A 21,624-nucleotide genomic window follows, 5' to 3' on the forward strand; every position below is an offset into this window, starting at 1 on the left:
GAGCAGATGGAACAGGAAAGTTTCTCCTCCTCTTGTCACAGAGCCATGGCGAGTGAAGTTCACCACCTTGCCAGATCACCTGCTGGGTAGCACCACCAGCCCCGGCAGCATCCCCGTGCTTCCCTCTCCTCTTACTCCAAAGCAGCCATGGAGCAGGAGGTGGGAAAACCATTTTAGTTGTTCGGTGCAGCAAGAGCATTCCAATTTAAATCCAGTGCCAGAAACCACACCACTGGTGGCAAGGCAGTTCTCCATCTCTCTCATGCCTGCAGAGCCACAGTCAGCATGGTGAGGAGAGGTTGACATCACCAACCTCAGGGAAGGTGAGAACTGTCTGTGCATCAGGAGGAGGGAAGAGGAGAGGTTGAGCTGAACAAGGCAAAGGAAAGGTGAGAGGGCTGTGAAGTAAAATAAAGATTAAGGTGGAAAAGTGAGAAGAACTTAATGCTAAGATCTGTTAAACCTCCCTCTTGCAAAGTCTTATGCAGGTGCTTAACTTTGCAGGCTGCGAGTAATCCAATTTAAGTCTCTGCAGGATTTAACAACTTTAATTCAGGGGAATTAATGATAGTGCGCAAAGTTAAGCGCACGCTTACTGAGTAAAACAGTGTGAAAAAGGCTCCTTAGGAGAGAAAGCTTCGTGACTTGGAACTTTTAGAAGTGGTAAAAAAACACCATCAAATATATCGAGAAATAATCTTGTGCTGGCTTGGAAGAAGCGTTTGATGTGACCTAAAAGTCTCTTCCATCTCCGACTTCTATTAGTCTGTGACAAGACTTAAAAGGTCATCCAGTCCACCCCTTTGCTAATGCAGGATTATTCCCCTCAGCACACTGCCTGTTACTTTGCCCAGTCCAGTTTTAAATGAAAAGCCTTGCAAAACTTCCTCTTCCCCAGGACCATTATCCTCCCAATTCTAATGTGTTTCTTTTTGTCAATAGTTCTGTCAGTATAATGAAATCCTCACTGTGCTAAATTGCTAAAAAAGATCTAAAAGTCGAATCTTCTTCTAATATGACATGAAAGTGCTAGTATAAAAATAGGATTGTATTAGCGATTCTCCACTGTATTGTATTAACATCCTATTTCACTTAAGGGAGGCAGGACTGAATTATCTGCGGATTCCTCCAGCCACTACTCTTACAAAGCTGTGTATTTGGGGTTCAGAGCTGCATGACTTCCCATTAAAGCACTACAATAAAATCCTCTGTGGCATGCAAAATGCTGAGGCAAGCGTTTGGGGCACACACCAAGCATGGAGCCCAACCCTGGTATTCCTTGCACCCAAGGGAAGTCCACAGGGTCTGTGAAGTGGGGATGTGGAAAATGGCATGGGAAGGCAGGTGGGCAAAACTTGAGGCCCTAGCAGTAGAAAAAAAAAGGACAAGCAAGCATATAAGAAAACACCAGAGTTAAAATGCCCAGCGTGGAGGTGGGAAGTGGATGGGAGCCCTGGTTCTTCTGTTCACAGGTCAGAGCTCTGCACCAGCCCAGGTGAGAAAAGGAAAGAGCTGGTGATGGAGCCTGTTCATCCTCAGTACAATAAAAATGGGCATTTGTAGCCAATTTTGAGGGCACGCCAAGACATTCAGCTGCCAGGAGGAGGATACTCACAGCACACTTCAAGGAACAAAGCTCCTGGCGTCCTTCAGAAGGGATGGGGAGAATAGTTCGGGACCAAGATCGAGCCAGTGCCTCAGTCAGGAGCTGGGACAGGCAGTGCCTGAGCAAGCAGAAATCAGAGGTAATGCTCTGAGCTCTCTCAACACAGTCAGCACAGCCCTGACCCCGCCTTGGCAGCAGTTTGTGCACAACCTTTGCCTGCTGCTCGTACAGGTACAGGTTGTGCAGATACAGACAGGTGCCTCCCAACTGGGGCTCTGAACAAGCTTTCAAGCTAGAAACTGTACATCCTGTTCCTATCAGGATCTGAGAGAGGTTAATACAGATTCTTGCATTATACTGCAATAAAACCCAATGCTAACATAGCCCCATTTTCCTGAAAACCAAGTCTGAATGCTCTGAAGACCCCCAAGCTTCAGTGAAGCTGTCGGGAACATCCCATATACCAGGAATCTGGATAAAAGAATTTCATCTTGTTTCAGCCCAGTTCTAGTCACTATTCCCAGCATGTTCTCCAGCCATATCCTCCCTGGGATTTACAGAGGCTTATTTTCCCAACACATGCTCCTTCATTGCTATTCTTTTCCTTCTTTTCCTCTTTTTTTCTTTTCTTTCTCTTTTTTTTTTTTTTAACTGCATAGCAGAAAGCTATTGAGCAGAAAGCCAGTGGGAAGCCACAGCTATTGTATCTCTGGTTTAGTTTCTTATCTGCTGAGGGGTCCTTTTGTGATTGTGTTGTGGAAGGACACGCAGACAGCGCCTTTTATCACCAGCACAGCATCTCTGGAATGAAAGGAGAGGCAGCGGGGATGCAGATGTGACGTTAAAGTATAAAAATCCACCATATGGTAAAGATTGCTTCAGCTACAGCCTGGTCAAGATGTTGACACTTTGGTTATGAAAAGCAATATGTATCTCTCTCTTGGTGGTTTCTGTTCAAATTAAATGTTTTGTATCAGGCAGAGAACTAATAAAGAGCCAGGTTTTCCCCTGACAGAGGACTAGTAACAAATATGGAGTAATGTGAAAGCTGACTTGAAAATTACTATTCCCAAAGATGCAATAAATGTGGAGATAAGATTTGCTTAGAGGACTCAAATGAGATAAATGCTAAAGGTGCTGCTGGGTGGGAAGAGAGTCCAAGGGGAACGGGCAAAAGCGAAAAAGTAGCATTTAAAAAACACAGTCTGACCTGTCAACATTTCTGTTAACACCAAATGCCTCCCGGACACCAGGCACCGCTTCAGCCTTCTGCAAACCCCGCTCCTACCAGTTAGTGCAAGCAAAGGGCCAGAAAAAAAGGATATCTGAGTGCCAACCGTTATGTGTTCAAGACAAAAGCGTGAGGCATGCCTCTGTCAGGGTCCTCCAAAGGGATGTGATGCCCCAGGACGCGTGTGGGGATGTACAGGGAGGCAAGGAAGCAGCTGTGTGCAGCAGTCAGGGCTCAGGCACAGCCCCCACGGCCGGGGATGAGCTAGGACTGGGTGTGACAGGGAAACGAGAAACTGAGATGCAAAACAAACACTAAACCACCGAGGCTGCATTCTGGAGTCACAGTGATTCCTGTCTGGCTCAGGCTAAAATAAACTTTGCACATCAAATATTTAATACCCCAAAGCCTGTTCCCGAGGCTGGGCCCCGCGGCTGCGTGCCCCGTGCAGGCAGCTCCCGTCCCGGTGTGCCGAGCTGCGCCCGCCTCTCCCCGCGCACCCGGCATCTTCCAGCGCTTAATGCGAGTTAACAGCAGTGGCAATGACTTATTTAAGAGCAGATCAAGAAATATCCCAGCTCTCTTTGGAGACTTCAAAAGCAGCTGAACACTTTCAGTATCCTCCGATAAAGATACAGCTTTGCTGTACCATCTGCCTCGGGGGAGCCGCACGCCGCCGGTACTGGAAAGGGGAGACGTGGCTGCTGTGGGGACATCTCTGTGGAGGTGGGACCCTGACACCATCCAGCCTCAGAAATGTGGCTGCCAGACCCACTGCAGGTGGAGGGGACCTAGGATTACCCTTCCCATGCCAGGGGCTGCATCCTGCCCATGGCCCAGTGGATGCCTGGGCTGTCCAGCCAGCCCCCATCACCTTCAAGGAGGTGGGATGCAGTTACTATGGCAACAAAAAGGATTAAAAAAAACCCAAAAAAGTAAAAAAGGTTTGTTTTTTTAACCTAGGAGACCCCTCCTAGAATGTCTGTGGGTGACAGTACTGGGCAACTCCTTATGCCATGAGCCAGAGAAGAGGCACTGCAGGATGCAGAACCACACTGGGGTTTGGAGATTGGGACAAACGAGGGAGGAGGGATGGTACAGAGAGCCAGAGCTCACTGCTGGCTGAGCAAATCTCCTGCCTCACCCAGCCAGGCCAGCCATTGCCATGCTGTGCCTTCACACCCACAAGCACCTTCCTGACAGAGGCAGACAGTGAGCCAGAGGAGGGCCAGGGATACAACTAACAGTGGGTTGGAGGTTTTGCACTGGAATTTGGAACTGGAGACTTCAGCCCTTGTCTCAGTCCCAAGCACAGGCAGGCAGGGTTGGAACAGAAAGACAGCAAAACCAATGTGCTTTAATGGAGACCTTGGGACTCGCTTGCTGGGCAAGGACAAAAAGGTCCTCCATCAAAAAATGACATTTCCCACTGGGAAACAGGGAACCGAAGCTCCATGTCCAAAGTCTCAACCCCAGTCTGAGGCTGATAGGAGATTTGTTATTGATTCACTGTGGCCAGAATTTCATCCTGTGATTTAAACCTAACTCCTCCAAAGAGAATAAGATCAATTTTGCAGAGAATCAAATACATAAAGAACAGCCTTTGAGCCGGTGTGCAGCAGAAGCAGGGAGGGTAGTTTAAAAAAAGGCTCTTTCCTTATCAGGAAAGTTAAAAAAAAAAATAAAAAAGAAAAGAAAGGAAAAATGAGCAAACAACATTCTCCAGGTTCCTTTCTCAGTCAAAACAACCCCGCCTCTGCCGGCTCTCTGCATGGGCACTGAGGGAGTAGAGCAGCAGAAGGTTTCTTGTAGCAGGACTGGAATGTAGCTGCTGCAGTCACCAACCCTGAAGCCCCCTTCCCAGATCCCCCACCTCACATCCAGCCCTTCCCAGGTGGCCCCTGACCCATGAAGTTGCATCAGCACCACAGTGGGTGAGCAGGTCCAACGTGCTGGGGGCTCATGTCTGCCAAGCCTGGCAATGACAAAATGCACTGGTGATACAGCATCCACCTTCATGGGCAGAATTGCTGCTTCCAAAAGGGGTTGGGAGTGAACACAAGGCAGAGAAGGCAGAGGTTGGGGGAGAAAGGGAAAACCAGTTCTGCTGCATCCATGGAGCAGGGCCAAGCTGGACACACTGCCCTAAGGGCACAGGGAGCCCCTGCCCCAGTTTCCTCCATATTTGGGGAAATGTGAGCTCCCATCAATTAACCCCCATTTCTCCTGTCTGGGAAACTGGAAACCCTTACACTTAGTTTCTCTCTTGGAGGTTTTATTATCGTAATTCCTTTTTATTTTGGTCTTGGAAAACAATTCATCACCCTCAGGCAGCATAGATTGGCCTCTGCCAAGGTTGATGATCTGCTTGTGTGCCATCTCCTCCTAAAGCACAGGGGCAATTTGGAGCTTCTTCTGTCCTAAAGCTTTGCAAGGGATCACAGCCTGGTATTTGACCCTCTGCTGCCACCCCAGCTACCTTCCCATGCCCTGGGCAGGAGGACCTGTCGGCACTGTGGCAGAGGCTTCTGCAGCCAGCCACCCCCTTGCCCATTATTTAACTGCAATCCAGAGACAATTTTTCTTGGGAAAAGCTTTTAAGCTTGATCAGTGATGGGGTTAATATTGTTTGCCCTGTGTCTCAATTTTTTATCTGTATTAATGGAAAGTGCCACGGCAGGGTTTTCCGCAGCAGCACTACAGTGCTGCTTTCTTGGCTTGTTTTATTTTAAAGGCTGGCTTGCAGTGACTGATCACGCTGCAACACAGCAGTTACCAGCCACGTCCCCACAGAAGCTGCCCAGACACCCCTGCCAATAGTGTGATATCTACCCTAAAGCCCAGAGTTTTTCCCCAAAGAGCCATCCTTCCTGCACAGTCCATTCCACCACCGAGGGCCGGAGCACGGAGGGAGCTGAGCAGGGCTGTGTGTGGCAGGAGAGGTGAGCTCTATAATTGTACACCTGCCTGTGTTTGTTCTCTGATGGCTCTTTGGGGACGCTCGGTTACATCACGTTCAAAAGAAAAGGACAACAACACAAAACAAAAAGCAGCTGCAAGTTAAACAACTGGAAACCTACTGGGGCTGCCAGGAAAGTTGGATGCTGGTTCCTGCCCAAGGCAAGCAGGCATGGGAGCAGAGCCTGGGTCCAGCTCAGACAGAAAGGCAGGACGAGGACATTTGTCCCCCCTTCCCTACCCACAATACTCTGTGTTTGCAGAGCCCTGCTTCAAACAGAGATATATTATATATATTTTTGCTCTGTGCTTTTAGGTCTTTGATTCCTCCAATTTATTTGTTCTTGTCTTTGTGGGCTTAACAGTCAAAGCGTATGATAAGTCATTGCTTGTTAATCCAATTTGGCTCTATTTAGATATTCCAGTTTAACATCAAATATAATATAGAATAATGTCCAGAAGAAACAGAAATGAGATTCGTGTCTCTGAACCAGCTCTGAACCTTGCCCAGTGAGGGTTGACTGCTTTCTTTGCTAATTTATTCTCTTTGGCTTCATCAAGCTGGTCTTCATAGCTGAGCCCCTCACTGCAGGCGGCACAGAGGTGGGGGATCTGTACCTTGGGGTGCAGTACAGCACCCCTAGAACCTCTCTTCCATGTGAGAGTGACAGCCAGCCAAGGCTGCAGCATCAGGAACCCTCTCTTAGCGATGCTGGGGAGCTCAGGGGACCAGTGATGGGTTCTCCCACGTCTGGTGGGCAGCAGTTCCCTAGGGAGCCCAGCCCACCTGCAGCACCCTGCTCTCCACACTGACTGTCCCTGTTATCTATCAGTTGTGCATGGCACAACCAGACCAGAAACAGACCTGCCTGGCCCAAGTCCCCCCACCCAGCCCCAGGGACCTGGCTGGGGCTCATTGCAGCCCAGGATCCTTCCCTCAGCACCCAGCAGCCGCCAAGCAGTGAGATGCAGCACATCCCTAGGGACGAGCGGCGTTTCCAGACAGGCACGCATGAAAGCAGGATCCCGTTTTTGTCTGCAGCAGACGCTCAATCCCGCCCTCCGGCCGCCCACCTCGGCCCTTCCCGGCGCTTACTGAAGCCCAGCGCCGCGGGCCCGCAGCCGTCTCAGCAGAGGAGACGCTGCAATTCCTTAGGGTGCGCCGGCGGGGACAGAGGACAGTGACAACTGGCTGGGGAACACAGCAGGGACGTGTCTCCAACCTGACACCTCCGAACTCCCAGCCCACAGCCGGCACAGCGAGCTGATGGGTCTTGCAGTGGAGGGAGGGTATTAAACCAGGAGCAAGCCCAGCACCCGCGGAGCCCTGGCAGGTTCTGGATGGGGGCTGGTCTGGGATGCTACAAGCAGAGTCCTCCCTCCAGGGAGGTTTCAGCCCCATTTTGTCTCTCAGACCACAGTGAGCCTATACCTGGCCCTGGGCTGGGGCTCTGCATTGACCCCAAACCAGTCCCCCAGTGACCCTCATGGCAGCCTGGGCACCCCCACTGCTGCTGCCTTCCTCCACCTCCCACTGCTGATGTTCAAGGGCAGCTCACTGGGACAATTCCTCCCCAGACAGGGTCAGCTCCTACCTGGCAGCCAAGTCTGTGGTGCTGGCACAGCTCTGGTCCTGGGCCCTCCGTGCAGGCAGGGTCACAGCCTGGGGTTGCTGTAACAGCTCACTACCTCCTCAGGCACAGGCATCACTCTGCAGCAACAGTAACATTCCTCTCCAGAGAGGGTACAAACCTCCAAACAACCACCAACCTCCCCTCCACAGCCTGAATTTATCTCCTTTTCCCCACCTACCAAATGACTCACTAATGACAGTGCAAACAAGCTGCAGGTGCTGGTACTGGGCTGGCTGTGAACTGTTACCTGGGGTCTCCCTGCCAACACACACCTGTGCCAAAGCTGACCACAGCCCCTGCTGCATCGCTGGAGCCTTTACTGAGGGTTTAAAGTGACAGGAGCCCATCCAGGTGTGGTTAACCCCAGCTGACCCCTGTTCCCTGTGTGCCACAGCTATGCAGGGTGATGCTCAGCTGTACAGTTCAAGCATCTTCCCAAGCCAGGGAAGGGGCTTCTCATGTCACTGCTCTGTTCCAGTTCCACCTTGGTGTCACCCTGACTCTGCAGAGTCCATTGGGGGGGAACATTTAGCCTTGTAGCCACAAAGTGCTCAGATGCTCCATGTGTAAGAGTGGTCCATGAACAGCCTGCTAATTCAGAGGCAGTGGATGCTCCTCACCATCTCGCCACAGCCTCCAAAGCACCCTCCTGAAAAACTAAGGAAAAAGTCTTTTCTCCTCTGCCATGTCTCAGCGGAGAAGTGTGTTTTGGAGGTGTTTCCTACCTGTGCTCAACCCTGTCATAGTTGTGTTTCCCCTGAAGGTGAGGAGTGGCAGTGCAAAGGACCAGCACCATGCCCAGTTTCACAGGGGTGAGGAGAGGGGCTCTGACACTCTGGAACTCAGAGCCTGCCTGTCCCAGTGGGTCACTTGTGGGGATGGTAATGACCCCTCCTCAGGGCTAGGAAAGTTCTGCCTGAGGTTTGCAGCCTCTCGGGTGCCAAAGCAGATCAGCTGTGGGACAGGGACAGGGCTGGGGTGGCACCCAGGGCACCCAGCCATGTGCTTGCTTCTGCAGGACCAGCACCTGGAGCCCATCAAAGCAAAGCCACTCAGGCACATTTAACCAAACACTTACTTTCCATTTTATTCAATAATTGCTTTAATACTAAAATGCATTAGATGCTCAAAGCAGAGAAAAGAAAATCACATTTAGGTGGAAAACAAAGTTCTCATCAGATGAAAAAATCCCAGTGTGGCAGGTACACCATTTGGAAACAGAATCGTAATAATTTAATAAAGCTGCTTTATCATCTTCATAAAATAGACAGAATGGTGATTCTTTTTTTTTTCCTTTTTCCATTTTGTTGTTTACAATGATTCAATCACTGTGAAAATGTACATAACATACATATCAGCATATACAACAATTTATTCTTCATATACTCGGCAACGGAGACACCATGACGAGACGTACCGCGCTCAGTCCCGCGGCAGCCCAGCCACCGCCGGCCTCGCCAGGCTGCAAGGAGGCGTGTGCTGCTGAGAGCCAGTTCCATGAGGTGTGTTTGGAGATTCTATCCCAGCTTAGATCAGCTGAACATCAGCTGATGCCGGCGAAGGCTCCGTCTCAGCAGTGCTTGCAGCGGGGGCGGCTGGGCTTCTCCCCGGCGGGTACCGCAGCTCACAGGTTGGATCAGAGATTACCCATAGCTGCAAAAGCAGCTGTAGCAACAAGACCATCAATTTTCCCCAATGACAGACAAATGTGTTTTCCATTCATAATTAGTTCTTTTTTTCCCCCAAGAATAATTTCAACATACCCATCAGACAAGTGTGTTTTTTACAAAAGCAACTTGTTTCCTATTTGTAAAAAAAAAAAAAAAAAAAAAAAAATTAAAAAAAGAAAGGAATTCACTTCTGCACAATGTGTGATCCACAGGCCACCTCCAGCTCACAACAAACAGGGAACAGCAACAACCTCAGTAGGACAGTACTCAAGGGGGATTTTTCCAGCCATCAGTCATCCCTCCCAGCCCTCTACCATTCCTCCTGGCTTAGTCCTGGAGCTTCGAGGGTGGGAAAAGCCAGGGGCTCCCCAGGGAGCAGGGAAGAGTACAGCCCCCCAGCCCCCAGCCCCAGGGCTGCTCCAGATGGGTCCTCGTCATGCTCGGGGGAGAATCGTCGGTGGCTGCTGCTCTCCTGGATAAACAGGGGAGCAGAGCAAGTTTGCCTGAAGGAAACCAACAGATCCCAGTGATTTTTCCTAAACCAAATCTGAGGACAGGTTTAAGTTATTAAAAAGCACAGTAATTACATCTGGAACTCTCCCAAAAAAGCCTTCCCGCCCCCTTGCAGCTCGGAACATTTTTTGCATGGCCAGTTCTGATGCAACTAGGAAAAAAACCAAGAGACTGCGATTTGCCCAGGAGCCTGAACTCATCTCGAGTGACACAGAGGGACAGTGACAGGAGTACCAAAATATTCTGGAGAGGGCCAAGGCAGCAAAGCTGGGGCCACTCCCTGGGTCTCTCCTCAGCCCTGCACAAGGAGGCCATACCAAGGAAGGGCCCCTTGCTCAGCATCCCCTGCTGCAGCCTGGGTCAGCCCAGAAAACTGATGTTTAAACGATTTTCTTGGAGGCATAAGGGTTTACTGACCTCTTTAATGCCCCCTTTTAATAGAGAATTATTTCACATTCTTTCTCGGCTGTGCTTTTATTCAGAGTGGCAAGGAACGTTTCCTCTGGGTAAATTAGAGAAATGTTTCTATTTTTTCTTTTTTTTTCTCTCTTCCTTTTCAGTTAGCATCTATTTTTCATCCAAAATGCTGGGCTGGTGGTGGCAGCTCCGCAGGCAGAGGGCAACGCTCGGCAGAAATTAATGGCCGGTGCTTTTCCAGGCAGCTGGGGATGATGAGGGGGGGACACCCCCTATCCCCATCCCACGATGGGGCAGTTGGGTCCCATCCTGGCTGAGGTAGAGGGCAGACGATGGGGACACATGGGGTTGTTGCCCTGTGAAGCCAAGAGCATCTGACATACGGGGCATCGCAGGTTCTATCTTTCAGCAGAAGCTTCCCCCCCCGAAAACCTCCCAGAGCTGACAAAACCAGGTAACATCAGAATAAACCCAGCCTGATGGTTATAGAACAGCCAGTTACTCCAACAGCCTCAAGCCAGCCCCTTTCTTCTTTGCTTGTGTTGTAATAAAAAACACATTTGGGGAAAAAAAAACCAGAAATAAATGACAGCAGTAACGGTACACAGGCAGGAAACACGGCAGGAACAGAAACAACATATCCCTGAAAAATGGGCTCAGAATCCAGAACATGAGGGAAAAAAACCCGGTTTGCTTTCTGGAGGGATGCAGGACATCACATTAACACGTGGGATGGGAGCTGAATGAGGTAGTCATCACACCAGTGAGGGAAGTGTAACAAATTTCATTAGATGACTGTTTTTTGTTGATTCTTTCCCAATTCCTGGACCTAGCAAGTGGCAGGGGGAACAGGCTGACTGTGGACCTGTCTCGGACTGGCTATGGCTTCAGCCGAGATCAATTTGTCCTGAAAAAAACAAATGGCTGGAGTTTAATTTTATTTTGAGGGTGACAATGATTGGATATTGTTTTCTTGTTTTCATTTAAATAAATCAAAATAACAAATACTTTATCATGATATGTAGACCTAGAAAGACTCTTTCTCTAGAAACCACTAATTTCAACTTGCTGGTACAGCAAACATTGGCAAGAGCTATATATTTTCCCTTTCATAATCAATTTTAAATTCTAGGAAACATTATTTAGGGTAGGAAAAATCTGTTCAGTGAAGGGTTAACAATAATAGTAAAAATAATAATACACTAATTGAAATCCTCCTACCTTACTCATACCTCACTGAGGAATTATCACTGCAAGAGAGCAGAGAGCTGTGGAATCCCTTCCCTCTCTCCCTTCTACAAAATGGCTATTAAAGTAGCTCAATTTTTAAATCAATTTTATATGAGTAAATTTGCACCCACACAAAAAAAGTCCTTAATTATGAGAAAAAATAATGAATTACTTTAATTTTTTCTCCATTAAGAAGGCACATTAATTGAATTAGTAGCGTTGTTACATATCACCTGTCTGCCCCTAAATTAACATCACTATTGCTCATTCCATACTTATTTATGATGCAGGGATAGAAAGAAATCAGAACAGTCTAAAGTCCATGCCATGATGACACACATACCGACATACACTTGGCGTAATTGTGACTGGGAAATGCTGACTTGGAAGTGTGTGTCTAATTGAGAAGGTAATTTAGATCTTTTAAATAATTCCATCTCTTTGACTTGGAAATGATTGGAGACGGGGGATATCTAAATCTGGGAACTGGAAAAAAACCAAACCAACCAACTTCTGGAAAAAAACTTTCCATGCATTGCCTTGAAATTACGCTAAAGAAATGGATAAGGGAAAAAGTTCAGCACAGTGCATCCGACAATTGCAATCCAGGCAGGATTTTCCCCAAAACATCTTCCCGTAATGCCCTGTCACTGCCCTGCAAGAGCCAGGGGAGGCTGCAGGCAATGGTGGGGGCTGGAAGAAGCGCTTGCTCCACCGGGGCTGCAAACCGCAGGTTCCCCAAAGTTTAAGTAAAATGATTGTGATTTTTTTTTTTTAATTCTTTTTTTTTAAGCCTGAAAGCCTTTTGCCATCACTAGACATACAGTAATTTGCAATATCAAATACAATAATAGTACAGATAAGCATGTGACAGCAAAAGGATTCATAATTGCAGGGGTGTCCATAGCAAAACACCAACACCTTAAAATACAAACAACCTTGCGTTGGGTGAATGTTCAAACTCACCCGACTGTCACTTTGAACAGTCACACATAAGAAACAGCCGCTACTTTGTCCAGACTACAAAACCGCCGGGGTGGTTACTAAAGATGTCCGAATAAGGAATTTGCCACTCAACTCTTTTCCGGGAATGGAAATTTATCTTTGTTTTGAGATATAAAAATATATAAACTCCAAGGAGGGGATACCGAGCACTCCTGAGGACTGGGGGTGTCTCGCCTCTGCCCCCGCCACCCGCCGCCTCCCGGCAAAGCAAAACACTGGCTACTCCGCTCCGGCTGCACACCCCTGCCGCCTGTCGAGACAAGTGGGATTGTCACATTAACGATAGCTTCATTTATAAACAATACATTTAGGGAAAGCTTTTAAATACAGCAATCTGTGAACCATTGGTAAGCAATAAAAACAATCTGCGCTGGGAGTCGTGCGGTCCCTCATCCTCATCCTCATCCACATCCTCCTGTCGCCGGGTGCTGCTCAGAGGACGATGTCCTTTAGTCTCCGGGCGCCGGGCGAGTCCTTTTCCCGGCGTTCCTGCAGGAGCGGGTTGCCCTCCTGCCCACTGCTCTCGCTGTCCGCCCCCCGGGGCTCTGCCTCCGTTGGCCGGGAAGGGCCACTGTTCCCAAAGGGCTCCCGTTCCCGGTTGCTGGCACAGTGCCCGGCACCGTAGGGCGCCGCCGGTTTGCCAGACAAAGGGCTCTTCAGGTGGAGGGGCGAGGTGACGGGGCTGACGGCCTCGCACCCGTTGCCCGCCTCGCGGACGGCGCCGCTCACCTTGGGGCTGCAGGCGGGCGGGTCCACCGTTCTTTTGCCTTTGGGGTTGGCGAGCCGCTCCTCGGCCGCGGGCTCACCGCCCTCCTTGCCGAAGGTGGCGAAGGTCCTTTTTGTGCTGCAGTCTGCGTAAGGCTCCGCGTCCACCGCCGTCGCCTCGATGGAGAGAGCGATGACGTTCCTCCCATGCTCGGGGGACTTGGCGCGGCTGGGGACGGCACCACGGGGCATCCAGCACCTGTCCGAGTGGCCCAGGATGCGGCACTCCTCCCGGCAGTGAAATCCTTCGCTCTGATCTGCGTGGGGAGAACACAAGGGATGGTGAGGAGGGGAGCCCAGCTGGGGATGCCTGCCAACCATACTGAGCCATGCTGCGCATCCCCCCACTCCCAAGGAGAGGTGATCCTACCCCAAACAGCAGTGGTTCTACCTCAAACAGCAACTGATTTTAAGGCCAGGCTTGGAGGAGGAATTTTACTGCCATTTCTTGCTGCTCTACAGACTGGAGTTCAATTTCCAACAGGTTGTGTGTCCCCTGCCACCACCAGACCAGAAACCTGGGGAAGGAGTGACGGCAGCAAATCCATCACAGCGGGTCTGTCTGTGTATCAAGCCCTCAGAGCCAGTGCTTCCTGGGTTTAGTGACCAGCGTTAAAGGCCACCATGTTTTAAGCTCGGTTTGACGTGACATTTAAGCTTGACTTTTTGCAGAGGTGGGAAAGGAACAGAGGGAGGAAAAGAAAAAGGGAGGAAGGGAGGTGCTTTTTGGTTCTGGTGTATATGTGCGGTTTAACTTGTTGCTTGATCCCCACAGACCTCCCACACAACAGAGGCTTTATAAATCTCCAAGATTGTCCACTCCACTGAAGATTAAATGTGTCATTCCCAGTGCTGGGGGTTTATTCATACGAGAGCAATAAAGATCCATTCTCTTGACTTGGGGCTGTCCCAACACCACTTTACAGTGCTGAAATATGGAGTGGTAGTTTAACCCTTTACAAGGACCCTCCAAGGGCTCCCAGGCAAGTGCAAACCCTTGTGCCTGGTGCTTGCATGCATTCCCACGCTGCCGGCTGACCCCAAGGGACTGCACAGCTTCACCCCCACATCACAGATGGACAAACTGGGGCCCAAGGAAGCAGCCGGGCTCAGCCAAGTGCAAAGCTGGAAATCAAATCCAGCAGTTTCACCACCCCCAGCCTTTTCTGAGCATCCGACCGTGGCTCCCACCGAACACTACAGGATCCTGGCTGCTTTTCAGTCTCGGCTTTTCCTTCATTTGATAAGAGCTTGTAATTTCAGCTGGCCCTCTTAAAGCACAACCTTTCCCTACGCAAAGACCTACCTTCCTTCCTACCATAACCTACACACACACAAAGCAGCATTAAAGCACTAATGCCGTTACCCATACAAGACCGCGCTTGGTCGGTGCCGGTTTGATGGATCGAAGGTGGCAAAGGTGCAGACTCAGCCTGGGTTTCCTCCCCGTCTGTCTGCAAAACGTTCATTTTGATGCTCTGTACATCTGTGTGCATAACCTCCGCTCCTCAGACACATTGGTATTTCCACCACATTCGAGCACTAGGGCGGCTGATAAAAATTCTCAGCACATAACACAATGCACCAAAATATGAGCAGCTTAACACTTACAGAGAATAAACGAGTAAAAGGCAGACCTCAGAAAAAAAAAAAAAAAAGAAAAATAACACCAAAAGAGGATTTTTTTTTTTAAAGGAGAAGAAGCCAATTAATTGAAAAATCTATGGGTAAAAGATCGGCTTTTTCTCTACATCAGAGCAGTGACACAGTGGCGTGGAGCGTGGCTCTGGGCGGAGGGGAGGAAGTCTGGGTTTTGGCAGCTGCCTTTACAGCAGCTTGAGAGAAGGATGCCTTGAGCCCTGCACACAGAACAACCTGCACCAAGCTCTAAAAGCCCATGATCTTATACTTTGATTCTGTTAATTTCAAGTACTTGAGCAAAATAGAAAGAAAAAAAACCAAAAAAGTGTTGCTGTCTCCCTATTTATCCACAGCTTAACTTCAAAAGGGTGCCACAGGCATACAAAGTTGTGTATTCTGGCTGTGATAGCAGAGGACTTGGTGATGGCTGGAGGGGCTATAGAAATATCTTGGATTCTCATCCCTGATGAGACACTGATTTATTGTGCTGTGTGACCTTGGGCACGTTGCTGGAGCACATATCACTTCAGTCTCTACACAAACATGAAAGGCCAGATCTGGGAGCAAGCTGGGCTGGCTGGTCCAGCGTGGGAAGGCACAGGGGAGCTGCTGTTCCTCACCTTTCTCACCCAGCATCACGTCTCAGCCTCAAATCTATCCAGCCAAGGCAAACCGCTCTCCAGAGAGAGCACAGGCAGGTTTGTCTTGCCTTGATCCATTTATTCCAAGCTGGCACATTTCACAGTTAAAAACAATAGGAGGACTCCCCTGATCACTTCAAGTGGATACTACTCAAAGCCTAGAAAGGGACTCATGCTTTAAGAGCAGTTTCACTGAAGACCTGGTTTGGAGCCTATCTGCCAGGGAGGTGATCAGCTTTGGACACCAGAACTCACACCAGCAGCAGCTGAAATGCAGGGAGGAGAAGAGCTGAAAAGCATTACATTAAATTATAGTGTTTCAATCTTTTACTTTAGGAAGGGAATGTTCACAAGACTGAAAGAGGCTGGGTTGACAGGCAGAGGGGCAGAAGTCACCATCACCCACAGACCTGAGACAACAGGTAGCTCTACAGCACATTCTGTCACTCTGCTTCTATCCCCACTACACAGCCTTGAGACCACATCCTGCAGCCAGAAACCATCCTGCTCTTGGGGACAACATGTGTCTAGGCTGCCCAGAGAAGCCCTGACCTGGCAGCAGAGCCCTGAGGAGAAGCCTCTTCTCCATGGCAGAATGGAGATCTTCAGCTACCCATCCATCACTGTCTTACCCCTGTAGTTGATATAAAATACTACTTTTATGCCACAAGCAAGCCCTGTTGATACACAGGAACACCACTCCTCTGCTATCCCAGGTCCAAAGAAGGCATGTGTAGTGGGGTGTGGGCTTCTCCAGTGGCTGATCCCAGAGCTGTTACCTCACATCCTCCTCCATCCCCAAGCAGACACAGGCAGGGAGCCACCGGGCACGCTCCTGGCGCTGCCCTTTGCAGCTCAAGTCTGACTCACCCAGCCTTGACAGCACCCAGGACAGTCATTCACGTTCACATTCACATTACTGTACTGCTCTGTCGGTTTTTTTTTTACCACTTTAACAATCGGAAATAGGACAACAGGAAATTCTTTTACAGCCCTAGATCTGACCTAGTCAATATGACTGTTACTGTCTGCACTTAAAAAATGTTCTTAATGCAAGGAGCGAAGCCCAGGTAATAAGTACTGCACACGCATGACATGATAAGTGGCAGGCAGACAAAACAGGTGGCTCTTCACCTCCATGTGGATGGCAGGGGGCTGAGCAAGCTGGTGTGAAACTGCTGCCAGACTGGGCTGGGTGAGAGGGAGAAACAACAGAGGGGTAGAGTGGGGTGAGACCCAACGAGGCTGGCAGAGACCTACTGAATGGCATGGGCTGGGGATGAGGAACACTGTGGCCTGGGGAAGGGGAACCCCACAGCACAGGAAAGGGGAACACCACAGCACGGGGAAGGAGAATACCATGGCTCAGGGGAAGAGTAATCACAGCATGGGGAAGGGGAACACCACAGCATGGGGAACACCACAGCCCTGGGATGGGGAACACCATGGCCCAGGGCTGTGCAAGCCTTCCTGAGCTGGGCTGGACTTTCTAATGAGCTGAGGACATCACACACACTGGGGTGATAGTCCTGTTGCCAGTTGGTGGCAACAGGTGGTCTGGAGAGATGCTGAGCAGCTCACCTGAGCGCAGGTGTCATTCACAGGTGATGGCTGTATGCAAGATGAGCAGGTCCTGCAGCAGCAATGTTCCTGTTTCAGCCAGTCTGCCCTCACCCAGCACAAATCCTGAACCTTGTTTCAGAGGTCACTTTCAAAATGTTCCCCAGGTACAAAACGTACTGGCAGAAGCATCTTCATCAAGAGGTAAGCATTATCCTGAAGTCACACTTGGCAGGAAAAAAGTGTCATTGCTAAACATAAGCTCTCACATAGCCAATATGAAATAATATAAAACCTACAGCCACCTCTGGAATAAATATGCTCCTCAACAAGCAAAGCAAAATCCACATTGAGCTCCAGATTTCAAAGCTTTTCTACTTGCAACTTGGAGGACCAGCACAAAGGCAACTAGAAACCAGCCCCAGCCGGCCCCAAGCCTTGACTGTGCTGCCTGGGGGTCCCAGCCAGGCAGAAGATGCCGAAAACCAGCAGCTGCAGAAAGACCACGTAGGAGAGACAAAATCCACTGCCCAGTCAAGACTCTCAGCCCTTCCCAATCCCACTATGAAAGCTCTTGGTCAGAAGAGCAGGGAGACAGGATGGATGCCTGAGAGCCAGAGCCCAGGAGGAGCAGCAGAGGTCATGTGATGGTCAGTGAAGCAACAGAGCCTTCAGCTCCACACAGGAAGGGTCTCCCCTCATCAAAAAGAGGGATTAAGGAATGTCCAGGGTGTACAAGTCTTCCAGTCTCCTATTCAACACCCACATACCTGCAGCAGAACAACACAGAGCGGGTGTGTGAGGTGCCCATTCAGTTCTCAGAGCAATTGAATTATCTCCAGTGGAATTGCAGCACTGGCCAAAGAGACAAAGTTAAATCGTAGCAAGGTGCAAGTGCCTGGGAATGTAATATTCCTGATAAATGGCCAGATGACATGTGCTGTTATACAATCTAAGGTGCAATTTGGGCAATGACAATAGTCCCTGGAGTTTCCATTTTCAAACAGCCGCTCAGTTCAATCCAATCCATGTCAGAGCAGCTTTGCTGAGGTGAGTAAGTAGAGCTCATTTGTGCTATTACATGAGGAGCAAGGAAAAGGAGCAGAGGAGTTGCTTGAAAATGAAAAATAAGGAAAAAAAAAAAGAGTGACTGGAAGAATCTGAGTCTGCTGGGACATGCATGGGGCAGCAGGTACATAGGTGAGCATCGTGCTGAGTGGCCCCAGCCCAAATCCCCAGCCCTGTGGCAGTGCCAGGCACAGTGCCCGTACCTGGGCTGGTACCACAGGTACCCTCGTGCAGGAGCCTGGCTTTATCTCCACATTTCAGTGTTTCTTCAGCAACCGTATGATTATACTGTAATCATGATGACACTGCTCCTGGGTACAGCAAACAGCACGATCATTAAAAAATTCATTTCAAAATCTTCCTGGAAGCTAATAAATTTTACAGCAGTTTCAATCCTTTCTCATTGCAACAAAGAAAAGCTTAGTTCCAGACAAATTAGAAGTAAATTGATTGCCTTAGGGGAATCTATTCAAATATCACTTTTCCATGTTAGAAATCTCTTCCTGAAACAAGGAGAGGAGAACCAGGGAGACCCAGCACGGGAGGGATGTGGAAAAGCAAATCATTAAATCTCAGTTCATGAAACTGAGGGGGGGGGGGGGAATCAAAGTTAAAATAAAATGCAAATGTCTCACTGGGGTGCAGGCCCAACATTTGTGACGGAATTTATGAATAATAAACATGAATAAATAGTAAACACGAAGGGATCAAACACTGCTGTGGATGTTTACTCATGGTTAGCCATCTTTCATGGACAATGTGCAACTGCATTATTTAACGCTCCTCATCCAGCTACTTTGGGGTTTCTTTTCAACTCCAGCACCTTCACTTTTTCAAGGATGTATGCCACAAGGCACAAGGTGTGCCCCCCCAGCCCCTGTGCAGCACCCACCACCCTCAGCACTCTGACAGAGCCCTCTTCCACTCAGCTCCAAGAGGAGCGTCTGTTCCTGGTTCAGGAGCAGTGATCCACTGCATTACGCTCCAGATAAAATAATAAGCCTGAGCAAAATACAAACCGTCCCCAGCCATGGTTCATTATTTGCTTGTAAATTAAGACTCTGCACCTCTTCCTTATCTCCTCTAATAGCATAATATCAGGAAACAAGAGGTGGGGAATAGTGTATTATATTTTTGACCTATGGGCTTTACAGAGCCTTCCTTGCCTTTCCTAATAAGAAATCTCCAGTCAATGCAGCAATGCAATCCTGGCGTGGCTTCCCTTGCACAATGCTCGGAGGATACTAATAACCAGGAATAGTGACAAATGCTCTTTGCCGCAACGAAGAGCCTTTCTTTTCCTCTCTTTCACCATTATTTGGGATTTATGCAAGCTAAAAATGCTCTATTTTTAATCCTGGATTGTCTGTCCCGACACAGAAGGTCAACAGTGCTTGGACAAAGCACTGTAATTATTTTAACGAAACAACAGATGTGAATTAGATTAATTTATTGGGCAATTGCTGATAAGGACCCATGGCTGAATGCTACTAACAGGCAGCACTTCTGGAATGGTCAAGGGAGAGCTGAGGAGGCTCCTTCCCAGCTGTTGCAGACACAGATCACTCCCAGGAAGCGCCGAGGACTCCCACTGATTTACACCAGCCAAGGGTTGGCCCATTCACCTCCTCTCCGGCTCTGTATTACAATTAATAACTCTCTTTCTTCTGCAGAATGGTCCCTGTATTATGAATGGAGACTGACAAACAAACAGACCTGGATGCCTGGCAGCTGCACACCAGAGGGTAAGGATAGATTTGACACAAAGGATTTTCTCTAGAAAAATGCCTTCCTGGGCATACTGATGCCTTTGGGATGAGAAGGCGGCTATGAGAAGGAGGGTGATCACCTGAAGCAAAAGAAGCTGGTGTGTGGGCATGCCATGCACTTCAGCAGAGTCAGACCCAGAAGGTATTATGGGCTGGAATGTAATTTAATGCTGGCTGCTCCCCTTTATCCGGGACTGCAGGCCAATCCCCACCTCATTCACAAGGAAAAATTAATTCCCTTTCAGAAGACTGGCGGAACACACCATTTAAACTCCAATTAATCCTATTCTTAAGTGGTCCGTGGAGCTCATGCTGGCCCCTGAGTGGCGGGGATTTCACCTCTGAAACTCTGCTACTCATGCCTCCATACAGGGCTCATTAGCATCCTAACTGATGTTGGGATGCAGGATCCAGTCCTCGGAGAGGAGAGCACTCTGGGTTCTGTCAGACCTTTTCCATCTCGAACCATTACAGCTCCGTAATTCATCAGCACAGCTCCCATTAATGCTAATGGCAGCTACTGCACTGCCTGCACGAGCGCAGAATACAACCCCTTGACTTCATTACTGGAATTCAATTTCATTAACACTGGATACAGAGGGATTGTCCTAAATACACTCTTTCTTATACTTTTTCATGTTAATGCAACCATTTGAGTATATTATACCCTGCAGAGATGGAAACATTTCTAGTCTGTTTAAACATGTTTCCCACAACTGGGAGCAAAACTTTGTTTCCGTTTATGCCTTTGACACCAGCTGCCTTCCATTTAATGGGACTTTAGTCGCTAAAACAAATTAATCCAAAGGTTACTGTTCTCTGCTATTGTCAAAGATGAAACAAATTCACATATTCTGTCAGGGTAATGCAGGACCAGCCAGGCAGCCACATTCCAACGGCAGCAATAAATCGAATTATTACTCTGTCCTATTCAAAATTAGGCATTGCTCAGAAAATAGTTACTCAAAAATTCTGATAAAAATTCAAAAAAACAGAAATTACAGTTGGGGAAGATAAGAAGCAATTCCCAGATGCTTGTACTGGGCCAGTTCCTGGCCCAGAGCCTGTCGGAGCAGCATCCCTGCCCTCACTGCAGGCATGTGGATATTTGCTGCCTGGGGGGCTCATGGTGAACATATTACTGCAACCAGCACCTCCCCTGGCCAGGATGAAGCAGAACAACCCATACTCATCCTCCCTCTGCAGGGATGACAGGGTCAGGGCACCGGCAGGAGCGGGATGCTGCCTGGCCCCTCCTCCTGCCACCCGCCCAGCACAGCTCTCCCTTCCCTGCAACATTTCTGGTGCTTCCACACAACAAGTGAGAAATAAAGGAGACGAGGTTATAAATGCTGATACATAATTTACTCCTATTATCAAGATTAAACACATCTTTGCATGCTTAGCATAAAACAACTGCCTTTCCCCAGATTTCTCAAGGACATGCATAAACTTCATTATTATCTAAATAATCAAAAGAGTATTTCAATAGAATATTTAACTGTCTGCCTACTGGAAACTCAGAGCCTTAATCTAACACTGATCCTCTGTTGTCCTTCATGTAAATATTGTTGGGATGTCAGCCAAAGCCTAGGGAAGTGAGCTTCATCTTGGTGGATGGGAATCTCTCGTGTCAGATACAGTCAGCCTGACTAATGAGACCTACAGCTTGCCAAAACCTACAGCCTCGCTGTCTGTTCCAGCTATTGAATGCGTTCAGAAACCCAGTGGCACCAGCCCAGCAGTCTACAGATCCCAATCAACTATCAATAGCTTAAGTGTAAGTGATTGTGTATGAAGTACGAGCCAAATGTGTTTCCTTTTTCAGTTTTAGGACCTCCAGTATTGTTATTGCACCAGTAATGCTTGCACGGAATTAATCATAGACGTACCCACAAGGCAAAACATTATGAGAA

General features: G+C 48.7%; 1 protein-coding gene across 2 annotated transcripts in view; it reads right to left on the reverse strand.

Moving 5' to 3' along the window:
* Nucleotides 1–8,490: 8,490 nt before the first annotated feature.
* Nucleotides 8,491–21,624, reverse strand: part of PCDH19 (protocadherin 19) — a 58,707-nt gene continuing 45,573 nt past the window's right edge. For both annotated transcript variants that reach the window (XM_027645422.1, XM_027645421.1), the window contains exon 5: nt 8,491–13,286. In XM_027645422.1, the coding sequence (XP_027501223.1) occupies nt 12,697–13,286 (590 nt within the window). In that variant the 3' untranslated portion in view covers nt 8,491–12,696. The remainder of the gene's footprint in view (nt 13,287–21,624) is intronic.

The sequence above is a fragment of the Corapipo altera genome, unplaced genomic scaffold (assembly GCF_003945725.1).
Source record: "Corapipo altera isolate COAL_440 unplaced genomic scaffold, ASM394572v1 65, whole genome shotgun sequence".
Lineage (NCBI taxonomy): Eukaryota > Metazoa > Chordata > Aves > Passeriformes > Pipridae > Corapipo > Corapipo altera.